Genomic DNA, 13,179 nt, shown 5'->3' with positions numbered 1-13,179 from the left:
TCAACTGCGATAGTATGCTAATCCATTGCTGCATTACATAAGGACGCCCACTTTACTTGGCACACATCCTTAATGTTTAAGCAGGACTGCAAAACCATCGAGTACCATCATAGCCTCACGCACACTTGCACAAGCTCTGACCTTACTCAGGAATTGCGTACTTCATTGCACGCTATCAGGCCTCAGGCTGGGTATGGCATCGCAGTGGATAATTTATGAACGGCGATCAAATGCACTGGCACAACTGTCAATCACTCTGTGATGGGTCTGCGTGGTCATTGTGATCGCAGTCCCAATAAGAGTGGCCGGTTCTCGCACGCACACTGCTGTGCATGCGTGGAATGCAACAGTCGCCAATAGCTTGCGTATTTGCAGTTGCGATCGGTAATGACTCTTTGAAAAAGCTCCCATGCTGTGGTGCGAAACATGTCAGAGCTAACTACTGGACTCACTCACTACTACTATACTCACTGACACTTGCTGTTTGCTGTGGAGACCCGGAGATTCGGCTGATTTACTGTGCGGCTGGACACGCTGCCATTGTCCCAGTGGAAACGGGACACATCAGGAATTCTACAAGATCGTGCACACCTGACTATTGTGGAGCCCTGGAGACATAGACATTGTACTGCACAACACCTGAGTTACGGGACTGTACTTATCTGACAGAAAGTTGATGCCTGGTACCTCCGTTTGGAGAAGTGCCTCCCTTTGTCTCCCCCTGTCCATATATTGTGTGCACAGCGTATGATTATACCTCAAAGCCAGCATTGCTATTACGGATGTCCACAGAACTCCACAGAACCTTGACTGAGTTCTATTGTACTAGCTACGGGACTTCACATATATTGCATCAATTTATGTAAAATTACATTCTTCGAGTATCACACAATACAATCCTTATACTGGTAATACCAGGTTTTTTAAGATCCACCTACTTTAGGTTTTGTTATACATTGTAGTGTATTATTGATTCATTTAGCTTATAATAATTTTCCGTAGTTAATAATATTATTGTTTTATATGTGATATTCTATGACCAGTCATATTGTTGTTTCAGGATATTAAATTTCCTTTTATATTTTGACAAATTATATTGTGTTTTATTTTCAGTCAGGTCTTCTTTTCATCCTAATTAGCGCAGATAATACAATTATTAGTTTTGCGATCGGTAATGAATCAGGCCCTGAGATTGTTATGTGTTTTATGTATGTATGCTTTATTTTGTCTATAGGAGTTTATAGCTCGTATAAGCCATATCTGAACAAAGATGAAGAGATCATCAAACAGCTGCAGAAGGTAATTCTATTAAATGTATTATTATTGTTTTTGTTGCTGAGGCTCAATGAAATGGTCACTAATTGCAAGTAAGACTTTTTATTTAGCTATAGATGTGTCCTTATACATTTTTGCTGCAGTCGCACTAAGAAGCCCCTCTCGGCACGCACTAAGAAGCCCCTCCCGGCACGCCAGTTCCTGTGAGACTCTGCTAGCGCCAGGCGGTTTTTTTTTTTTCCGAAAATATGTCTAAATCAGATAAGTCGTCCACATCGGGCAGTGTGTGTACGCGCTATGTCGCTGACTATGCGCGCTACTGCGCGTCGTCAGCGGCATTGCCTGTTGGACCTGCATGCAGCATGGCTCCCTCTGTCGCTCCTGGCATCGGTAAGTGTGTACGCACTCGCCGATGCCGGACCCCCAGCTCAATACTTCGGCTGGGTACACATCGTTAAGTGTGTACCCAGCAATGAAATGCGACTTGGACGCACCAGCAGACTTTGCTGATTAATTTGATATGTGACACTTGTATATCTGTGTGTGAGTCTCGGAATCTGTATACAATATAGTGGCCGCAGCTTTTTTCATTCCAAGTTCCATTGTGGTTCATATACAGACTCCGGTGCACACAGATATGCAAGTGTCACATATCAAATTATTCAGTCTGCTGGTGCGTCCTTGTCGCATTGCATTGCGATTTATAAACATTTTCTGCAAAAGAAAGACGTCCGGCGCTAACAGGCTATCACGCGGCTCACGCCAGGAAAGTTGCGCTGCGTGGCATATTGAGGATAGATGTCCGAGGACACGTCTGTATCCCTGTTACATAATGGCCCCCTCTGTCCCTTCCCACCAGTTCTGCTGGTGGAAACACTACTTCCTATTGCTAACCCCTGAGCCATCTTAAGCCAGGGTCCGTTGTGGCTGGGGAATGGGGCCTTGACCCTGCATGGCTATGTACAGTGACCTGATAACAGTAGATACTTTCAAGTATCTGGCCTGCAAAGTTTTAATGTAACAGTCATTTATGCATTTTGAGCCTGATGCAGAGGTGGATGGGAATCTGGGGTATTTGCCCCCTGTGCTTTGTGCATGTAGGAAAATATTGCATATCTTCGTCTGTATGCAAAATTGTCTATCCCCTATCCATACACTTAATTTGCTACTAGTTATTATCATACCCTATACTAGGTGCAAAGGGTACACATGAAAATGGGCGTATTTACGTTAACGTTCAACTCCTCATAGTCCTCATTTGCGTTGACACACTCGCTGGACTTTGCCTATGTGAGGGCGCCCCATTACAGACCAGTTACACCTCGTCAGTTGTAAACTTAGACACGACTGAAATGCGTACGACTCTGCAGTGCCCTGTGCTTGCGGACGTTGGGTTTTGCTGATAATACGTTAGATATGACACGCCAACAAAAACCATACATTTATCTACATCAGTCTGCAATGTCAGCCTTATAAATACATTTTCCAGTTGGCATCATTACAAGATGAGAAACTCTCCTTTTTGTAATACAAAAGAATTCTCGAGGGCTTCTCTATATACTGTGTAATCATTGCTTCCTGTAACAGCAAAACCACTGACTACAATATGAAGAAACACGAGGAAGGAACTATGAACTTGCTTAAGCAGAGAACATTTGCTAAATGTGTGATTGGTGCCCTGCTGGTTAATCAGCCAGAAGGGCAGTATGGTTCTAGGACTGACCACTGTTATCACTGCCTATAATGGCTCTTCCAGGCGTGACCTGTTTTTTCAGAGCAGAGAATACAGTCTGCAGCCAAGAAGTTAATGCAAAGCTCTGTGTAAAGGATGGCGCCATGCTAGAACAGACTGCTTGTGACAGATTGTGCAGATCGCAGTGCAATGCATGGTCCTATAGGGCTGGCAATGGCATTAGCAAGCAGAGTGTCCATTTGCCAAAACACGAATTTATAACCATGGAGAGTGAAATATATACGCTCAGGCCTAAGAGATGCTTTGCTCACAGTATATCCCAGTACCTAGCCAAAGTTAAAGAACTTTTTTTTTTGTTTTGTTTTTTAAAATTTACGATTAACCACTTTCCTCCAGCTGTCAGTACTGTAGTACTCCAACGCCTGCGCAGTTCAAGAGAAAATTATTTTCTGCCCAATGTTCGAATAAAAGATTTAAAAAAAAAATTGTCATCAGTAGGAGTTAATATTGAACCTGTAGGCCGTGGTGTAGGTGTTGTTATATTGAGATTGTTTTTAATTTTTAAATACACTGGTTTATTTTAATTAAACCACTCTCTCACTGCAAAATATGGGAAGGCCTTACTAGTGTGATTTGGTTGTAGCTGATTTAATCCTAACGCAGCTTGCAATGTGGAAGCTCCCACTTCTCTTAACAATTATAAACTGAATCGCTGAAATAAGTTAATTACTATTATGTTACCAAATCATCCTGTAAGCGGTCCTTACACATCTTTGCTACATTTGCGCTACAAAGCACCTCTTGGCGCACCAGGTACCGTTACACTGCTAGCACCAGACGTCCTTTTTCTTTTTTTTATTTTTTTTTTATACCAAAAATACATCTAAATCACATTGTGATGGGACTAGGACACACCAGCAGACTGTGCTGATTAATCTGATATGCGACACGTATATATCTGTGACATACAAGCGCTAGCAGAGTAGCACGGGACTTGTCTTCTCACTCACACCAGCAAGTTGCACCGTGGGGCGTATTGAGGCTAGATGTATTAGGGCACATCATGTGTTTTTAATTTGAGTTTAACTGTTGCAAATATCTAAATCTCCCATCACCACTGTCATTAACTTCTAAACCCATGTTACACAGCCCTGAGATGTTAATAAGGTACTGATCTAGCAATATAAAAAACCTTAATGATAAAGCATAGTATATCTATTATGAGCCAGTTTGTGCATAGCACTGTAAATAACTGGCATGTCACTTACATTCAGGCTCCTGCACTGTCCCTGAGCGGAGACAGTCCACATTACTAAAATGGCAACTTGCAGCAGTATGACGGGGCAGCTAGCATGCCTATTTACTTACAGTGCATCTGTTGCTCACTGGAAGCAGCCACTTAGTGAAAACACCTCTATTACCTACTAACCAATCCCTCCTTGTCATGAACTATCTTAGCCGTGCTGCTGGGTCCCAGTGCATTGATAGGTTCCACTCTCTCAGTGTGACTGCTTACCCAGTGTATAGGTTACGTGAGCTCTTTAATTATAATATGTTATTAAGCTCTAATAAACTGGGAATGATTTTATGCCCTTTGGAAGATGTGGAGTGTAATGGCTGCATCATATAATATGAAATACCTGATACTTAACACTATTCATGTATTCTCTTTTCATTGTACTTTGGTCACTGTGCAGGTGGCGTACTCTCCCGGCATGAGCTGGGGTTTGCGTCATTATGTTGTGTCATTGTGTTTTAGGGTGTTCAGCAGAAACGGCCGACAGAAGCCCAGAATGCGATTCTCAGACGCCATTTCCTGGAGCTGACACAGAGCTTCATCATTCCTCTAGTATGTGGCTGACATTCATCACGTCTTTCCCCCATCACATCTCATGTGCACTCTTATTCTCTCACTGTCCTCCTCTAGTATGTGGCTGACATTCATCACGTCTTTCCCCATCACATCTCATGTGCACTCTTATTCTCTCACTATCCTCCTCTAGTATGTGGCTGACATTCATCACGTCTTTCCCCCATCACATCTCATGTGCACTCTTATTCTCACTATCCTCCTCTAGTATGTGGCTGACATTCATCACGTCTTTCCCCCATCACATCTCATGTGCACTCTTATTCTCTCACTGTCCTCCTCTAGTATGTGGCTGACATTCATCACGTCTTTCCCCCATCACATCTCATGTGCACTCTTATTCTCTCACTATCCTCCTCTAGTATGTGGCTGACATTCATCACGTCTTTCCCCCATCACATCTCATGTGCACTCTTATTCTCTCACTATCCTCCTCTAGTATGTGGCTGACATTCATCACGTCTTTCCCCCATCACATCTCATGTGCACTCTTATTCTCACTGTCCTCCTCTAGTATGTGGCTGACATTCATCACGTCTTTCCCCCATCACATCTCATGTGCACTCTTATTCTCACTGTCCTCCTCTAGTATGTGGCTGACATTCATCACGTCTTTCCCCCATCACATCTCATGTGCACTCTTATTCTCACTGTCCTCCTCTAGTATGTGACTGACATTCATCACGTCTTTCCCCCATCACATCTCATGCGCACTCTTATTCTCTCACTATCCTCCTCTAGTATGTGGCTGACATTCATCACGTCTTTCCCCCATCACATCTCATGTGCACTCTTATTCTCTCACTGTCCTCCTCTAGTATGTGGCTGACATTCATCACGTCTTTCCCCCATCACATCTCATGTGCACTCTTATTCTCTCACTGTCCTCCTCTAGTATGTGGCTGACATTCATCACGTCTTTCCCCCATCACATCTCATGTGCACTCTTATTCTCACTGTCCTCCTCTAGTATGTGACTGACATTCATCACGTCTTTCCCCCATCACATCTCATGCGCACTCTTATTCTCTCACTATCCTCCTCTAGTATGTGGCTGACATTCATCACGTCTTTCCCCATCACATCTCATGCGCACTCTTATTCTCTCACTGTCCTCCTCTAGTATGTGGCTGACATTCATCACGTCTTTCCCCATCACATCTCATGTGCACTCTTATTCTCTCACTGTCCTCCTCTAGTATGTGGCTGACATTCATCACGTCTTTCCCCATCACATCTCATGTGCACTCTTATTCTCTCACTGTCCTCCTCTAGTATGTGGCTGACATTCATCACGTCTTTCCCCCATCACATCTCATGTGCACTCTTATTCTCACTGTCCTCCTCTAGTATGTGGCTGACATTCATCACGTCTTTTCCCCATCACATCTCATGTGCACTCTTATTCTCTCACTATCCTCCTCTAGTATGTGGCTGACATTCATCACGTCTTTCCCCCATCACATCTCATGCGCACAGTGTGTACCCGCGATATGTCGGTGAACGTCGTCGTTCTCCGACATATCCCATTGACTGTGCTTCACAGCCGATGTACAGATATGTCTGCAGACCGCCCATACACACACAGCGGCAGCCGCGAGGAGGGGGACAGGACACCCCTCCCCCAGCCACTGGCACCCGAGGGCACAAGCAGATGATGGCCGTTCAGTGTGTATGAACGACCATCATCTGCAGATATATCTGTCCATCGGCAGGTGTGTACGGGCGGTCTGCAGACTGCCCATACACACACAGCGGCAGCCGCGAGGAGGGGGGCAGGACACGCCCCCAACCCGTCCGCCGGGACCAAAGGGTACAAGCAGATGATGGCCATTCAGTGTGTATGAACGACCATCATCTGCCGATATATCTGTCAGGTGTGTACCCAGTGTTCAGCCTCCAAAGCACTGCATGTAAGGGGAGTTCTAGCTCTCAGTAATACGAGACAGGAGAGTATGTCCCACTGGTATCTCCCATAGCATGCCCTGATTGTGGCTGAGCTCTTCTCTATAATGCCCTAGGCAGGTGGTTATTTGTGCTAATTGCTTGTTTCCTATAGGAGCGCTATGTGGTGAGCCTGATGCCTCTGCTGAAGAGTATCTCTGCATGGAAGGTGGGTTGTGATTATGCTGTCGCTTATACTGTGTGCCTTTACCAGCACTTAATGTTCCCTACTACCTCCGTGTATTGTCCCTGCAGAGTCCTCCACAGCTCAAACCCTTCAGTCAGGAGGAGTTCATGAAAACATTGGAGAAGACAGGACCTCAGCTTACCTCTCGGTTAAAAGGAGACTGGATTGGCCTATACAGGTTGGCGTTTATAGTGCACCAACATATTACGCCGCACTGTACTGTCATATGATGTCTATTCAATAACATCAGTCACTGCCCCACTGTAGCTTATAGTCTAAATTCCCTAGATGTGGGTGATGGAGAGTGTTGGACTGGGGTATTAAGGACTCACTGTGGAAATGCAATCATAGCTGCTCCCTAAAGGTGAAGATTTATCTGTTCAACCTGTCTGGTTGGAAAAAAAATTCAGTGGTCAATAATATAACAGGTAATAGTGCATGCTTCATATAAGCAAAGAGGGGAGAGAGATTGTAGTGGTTGATGGTAGTCAGTAGCTATGCCCTCCTTGGCGCTAGCCTCACCCCCTGTGCAGACCACACCCCCACCATGCTGGTCACACCCCCTACAGAAACACGCAATAGGCCCTACAAAAATGTCAGCGCCAGGCCCACATGGACCTTAATCTGGCACTATGGTGACTGTCTTCTGGACTACTATCACCACGGCAGAGATTGAGATCTCCCCTACAACCCATTGCAGTAATCAGACAATAGGTAAAGGGATACTGGCTTTATTATGCTGGATCACTTCGTCAGTAAGACTACCTTCATAAATGTTGGAGCATGCAATAACGATACTATGCAGAATATACCTAAATATATTTCTTGGAAAGTGCGTCAATTCACTTAGGCTCCCTTTCTGGCACCAAATATTATTACCATCAAAGCATTCACAACAGAGGTTTTAGGTAACACTATCATTAGTTTAAAACATGTGCCTAATGCCTATCTATAACTGGATAATAAACTTAACCACTGCAACTTGCTGCGCTTATAAAGTTTGCACTATAAACTCAGTAAGGAGTACAATGTCCCGGGAAAAGTCCAGTGCTCACTGGCCCTGATTCAGAGCCGCTCGCTCTGAATCAGGGCCGTCCCTCTGAATTTAAGAGTGGCCTCCTGGCCGCTCGCATAGCTGTGGGTGACCATCGCGACCATCGGGCTTGCGACGAGACCCTTGCGGTAGGGTCTCATTGCCGCAAGCCCTGGAGTGCTTTTGGCTCTATCAGAGCCAAAAGCACTCCCACTGACATCACTAGTAATGTCAGTGGGGCCGTCCCCAGACGGTAGGCGTTCCCATGGGAACGCCTCCGTCTGGGCAGCCACGCCCCCGGCACGCCCACCAAAGGAGACGTGCTGTCACTCACCATCGACCGCACGCCCCCTTTTGTGCGAGACCCTTCGCGACGGCTTGGCCGTCGTTACTCGGGTCTCGCGCATGACGGAGCCGGCTCCGTCGTGCGCATGCGCACTTGGCCAACAGCGAGTGGGTCTGAATCAGGCCCACTGTCCCTTATCGTCACTGTACAGCCTTTTGTCGGTGCATATTTGTTTAGAGGAAATATTAAATATTACTGAGTAAAGCTATCCAAAGAGGCGTCGCTGTCCCTGGAACTGTGGTCCCTATAAAGTTTACTGCTGGGGACTATTACTATAATAGGAATGGGTATGAAGTCCCGGCGTCTGAATAACCGCCGGTTCATATCCCAACACCGGCAGCCCGAAGGGAGAAGACCCCGACAGGGCAGGTAAATACCCTGTCCCTAACCCTCTCTTAGTGGTGCCTAACCTTAACCCTCCCCCTTAGGGGTGCCTAACCCTAACCTCCCCCCCCCCTTACGGCTAACGCTAAGGGCGCCCCAGTCTTACCTCGTCCGGGCTGGTGTCCTTCGGCAGTCTGGGCAGCCACGCCCCCGGCACGCCCACCAAAGGGGACGTGCTGTCACTCACCATCGACAGCACGCCCCCTTTTGTGCGAGACCCATAGCGACGGCTTGGCCGTCGTTACTCGGGTCTCGCCAGCGCGACGGGCTTAAGATAGGCATCGGTATTTCTACACCACCTTAAATTCCTTGTTGGGATTCCGTTGCTGTTGTCCTTCTTAGCTGCACAGGGGTAGCATGTAACTCCATGTTCTAATTCCTGAGGTAACTGTCGCTGTAAGCTAGGAACTTTTTGCTGCTCTGGAATAGCTGACACTGGTCTCCTGTCACTTATGGATGCTGTGTGCTGACTGGACTCAGGCTGCAGATTCCTGTCACTTATGGTCGCTATGTGCTGACTGAACTCAGTCTTTTGTGTGTTACTTTTTACTTACCCCACCTCTGAATCACAGCAGGACTGCAGCGCCAATCTCCCGCTGTCCCCTAATACCTTCTCTGCCAGCAGCCATCTCCCGTCGGGTCCTGTTTTCCAAACGTTACCTTAAGGCTCATACACACTAGATAATAAATTGAACAATATGGACGATAATATCGTTATCGTTGATATCGTCCAGTGTGTATGCAGAATATCGTTAACGATGTACGCTCCCGCGGATCGATAACTGTCTTTCATTGCCCGAACTTGCAGGACAACCTGATGATATCGTCGGGCACTGCAAGTTCGGGGATGTGGCAGGTGACGTCACTGAATGATATTGTTAACTATATCGTTGCACGATTCAACTCGTCGTCCCATCTGCTCTTCTGTGAGATTTCTGGGTACCCACCTGGCACACACGTGATGCATTTTCAGTTCTTTTGTCACAATATGCTGAACCTGTTGGAATGAGAAGCCAAGTGAAGCCAAAAGTTTGTGTAAAGTTACCTTCTGTCATTTTACAACATCTCCGCAGCTTTGGCAATTATGACATCTGTAACCGCGGTGGATGGTCTCCCAGAACGCTCTTCATCAGTCACTCGCGTATTACCCTCTTTGAAGTGCATTCACCACCGAAATACTGCAACACGGCTAATTGTTTCTCCACCGTATGGCTGCTGTAACATTTCATGAGTTTCATTTCCGCTTTTTCCAAGTTTAACAGAAAATTCAATCACACATCTCTGACATAATCTCACAGACACGCGCATAGCGTTGCCACGTCTATCTATGGGACAGGAAAACAGAGGCAGAGGTCTCATTACTTTTCAGTGTGTGTGTGTGTGTGTGTGTGTTTGTGTGTGTGTGTGTGTGTGTGTGTGTGTTTGTGTGTGTTGCACGATCTGAACAATTACATCTATGTATTTTTTATATATATTTTTAGCAGACGCTAACACATTGTGATCAGGCCCACAGTAAATTATACAGTGAATAAAAACAAGGCTTTTACTTTCTTGGTCTGTTTTTTTATTTTGTGAAATTGACAAGGAAACAAATCTATTACTTTGCCATTTTAAGGTGTTTTTTTTTTTTTTTTTTTTACAGATTCAAAGTGAGAGATGTTATTGTTGTTGTACTTTTGTACTGGAACTCACACTCTCCCTCTTCCTTTCACCCACTCTTCCTCCCTCGTTCACTCTCGCTCTCCCTCGTTCACTCTCTTATCACTCACTCTCTTATTCTCCTGCGCTCGCTTTCACTTGCACTCTCTCTATCTCTGACACTGGCCCTTATGCTCTCCTAACCAGTTATTTTGTTTTTCTTCTTTGATCTTTTTTTTGCTTTCCTTTTTCTACAATTATATACATTGAATATTTAGTGATGACATAAGGACATTAAACTGGCCATCTGTTCTATTTTCCTTTTAAGAGATAATTTACAGCACATGTACACAAAGAGACAATTCTGTGTCTCTTCCTCTCAGTAAGTGATGTGTGCTCACAGTGTGGCAGATTGCATTTATTAACTCAGTGCCCAGGAAGATTTTCTTACATTCTGTGCCCCCACCACAGCAGTTTGACGTTGACCTATTCATGATACCATCTGCCAAAACAGGGGAACACAACTTGGCGCCACAAATCAAGTGTAAAATTCTCAGATACGGCAGTAGGGAATCCTAAGGTATAGTACATTGATCCACACTATAGAGAACAATATATGGATTTATGTAGCCTCTAGTGTAAATCAAAACCACACGGAAGTAACATAGGATCTCCGTTGCCATGTGATCCTCTATATATACATTGCTGTCTCTGATTAAGGGGATTTATGGGATGAGGTTAAGATCCTGAAAACCGGGATGCCGTCTGCCGGAACCCCGATCGCCGAGAGAACACCGGCAACGGAATCCCGACATTACTGGGGATGCCGACGTCGGAATCCCAGCAGATGGCATCCCGATCGTAAGGAGACGGGAAAGGTAACTATCAGCCATGAAGGGGGGGGGGGGTCAGGTTTAGCCACTCCAGGGGGACTTAGGGTTAGGCTGCTTGGGGTTAGGTTCAGACACCACCGGGAGGAGGTTTAGTGTAAGGCACGAAGGAGGGTTGGGCACTAAGGGAGGAGGGTTAGGGTTAGGCACTAAGGGTGGAGGGCTAGGTATAGGCACTTACTGGGAGAGTACGGGTGCGGGGTAGGGAAGGAGGGTTATGGGGTAAATAGGACAGAGGAACATTACTCTCAGTTCCCCAGTGTGGATTTGAACCATCTGGATGCTGCTGCCAGTGTACTGACAGCCGGCATCCCGTCCATCTGTATTTCATACAGATTCCAGGATTTATATCCATTATCTGAGCATGGGAAACTTGTGTTAATGTATGAACACCCCCCATGCTTAACATAACCCTTTTCTCTTTTAATTAAAGGCATTTTTTGCGGTCACCAAACTTTGACGGATGGTTCAGAGCTCGCAGAAAAGAAATGATGCAGAAACTAGAGGCTCTTCAACTGGAAGCACTTTGCAACGAGGTAATCTAATCATCTTCTCCTTTTGAATATTCAAGTCAAGCTTATAAAATGACTATCATTAGTACCTCCTAGTTGTAGTCGTCTCGGACAGCATTAATATACTTCTGTGTACTTGGAAAGTTATAAAAAAATAAAGCTGCTTTGTGCACCATGGCCTGCATACTTTGGATGATTTCCATTATTTGCAGATCCAATGCTAACCGGCTCTAATGAGAATTATTATAGCAGCTGGTTTTACTTTGTTTATAATGGATGAAACAGAAGAGTGTCCCACTTATCTTCCCAGGCCTTCCTGCCCTGTATGACAGCTCCTTGTGGTGTCACAGGATTATTTCATTTACAGCTGTAGCCCACAGCGTTCACCTTGAACACTGAATGCAGCATTTTCAGATGCTATGTTGTGCCATTGTATATTGAATCCCAGGACACGCGATAGTGGAATGCAGATGGTCTAATAATATTTTTACCACTAATTGTCATTGGAAATATCAAGTTTTGTATTTATTTTATTTTCTTTCAGCTCTTTGCTGAATGGCACTTGCTGCTATATGGATCTGTCTGAATATCGATATATATCCAAAAGGATAATCCATAACCCCCCAAATCCATAACCAGCCCTGAACCTCTCAGCCTGGCTGGCATTAGGAAATATGGTTCTCTCTATTTTCCAATAACCAGCACTGGGCTGAACCAACCAGGGGGCTAATGCAGTAGCCGAGAGAGACAGCATTATTTGGTGTCCCGACTTTCTGATTGATTCCAGCTATGGCATGTGGCCCTCGGCAGGTTCAGCCTGGTGCTTGTTATTGGAAAATAGGGGGAACCCCACTCTTTGCCCCCAGAAATCCCCCCCCCAATTTTTCAATGCCAGGTTGAGAGGTCCAGGGCTGGTTATGGATTTGGGAGAGACCCCACGCCTTTTTTTCTAATCATCAACCATTTATTTACTGTGATGTAACAAAGCCTGTGCAGATCGTATGGGATCTGTGTAGTGCTTTGAATCCACCACAGATTGGCTGCAGATTTATACTTCTATTTCACTGCAAAGTATTATAAAGGGGACAATGCAACGGGATCTTAGACCGAAAAAAACTATGGGTGGGCGCATTATAATAGAAGCTGAAATACGATTGTTGGTAAATCCTGTACTTTTGACAAGTAATGCGTCTGCGTAGTCCAGCGTTTTTACTATTGAAGCCAAACCTAATTCTTCATAAATTTAGCCCATCACAAAGTTTTGTACAGTTGTTTGCACAAGTGTTCAGGTTAGAGAAGATTTTTCTTGCAAAAATTCTCTATATTAACAATGTGATTTTTGTTATGAATGGTGCAAATTTGAAAGCCACAGCGGGCGTAGACAGATAAATTCTGATATCCGAATTG

The 13,179-nt window shown here is 45.1% G+C and overlaps 1 protein-coding gene across 1 annotated transcript in view; it reads left to right on the top strand.

The window, feature by feature from the left end:
* Positions 1-13,179, top strand: part of DENND6A (DENN domain containing 6A) — a 69,205-nt gene that overhangs the window by 47,567 nt on the left and 8,459 nt on the right. The window contains exons 14-18 of the mRNA XM_088472686.1: positions 1,235-1,299; positions 4,728-4,817; positions 6,898-6,951; positions 7,038-7,147; positions 11,694-11,796. Coding sequence (XP_088328812.1) covers positions 1,235-1,299; positions 4,728-4,817; positions 6,898-6,951; positions 7,038-7,147; positions 11,694-11,796 — 422 coding nt within the window. The remainder of the gene's footprint in view (positions 1-1,234; positions 1,300-4,727; positions 4,818-6,897; positions 6,952-7,037; positions 7,148-11,693; positions 11,797-13,179) is intronic.

Source organism: Taudactylus pleione, unplaced genomic scaffold, assembly GCF_031769625.1.
Source record: "Taudactylus pleione unplaced genomic scaffold, aTauple2 ptg000128l, whole genome shotgun sequence".
Taxonomy (NCBI): domain Eukaryota; kingdom Metazoa; phylum Chordata; class Amphibia; order Anura; family Myobatrachidae; genus Taudactylus; species Taudactylus pleione.
The sequence above is the reverse complement of the archived record's forward strand: the minus strand, read 5'-3'. Positions and strand labels throughout refer to the sequence as shown.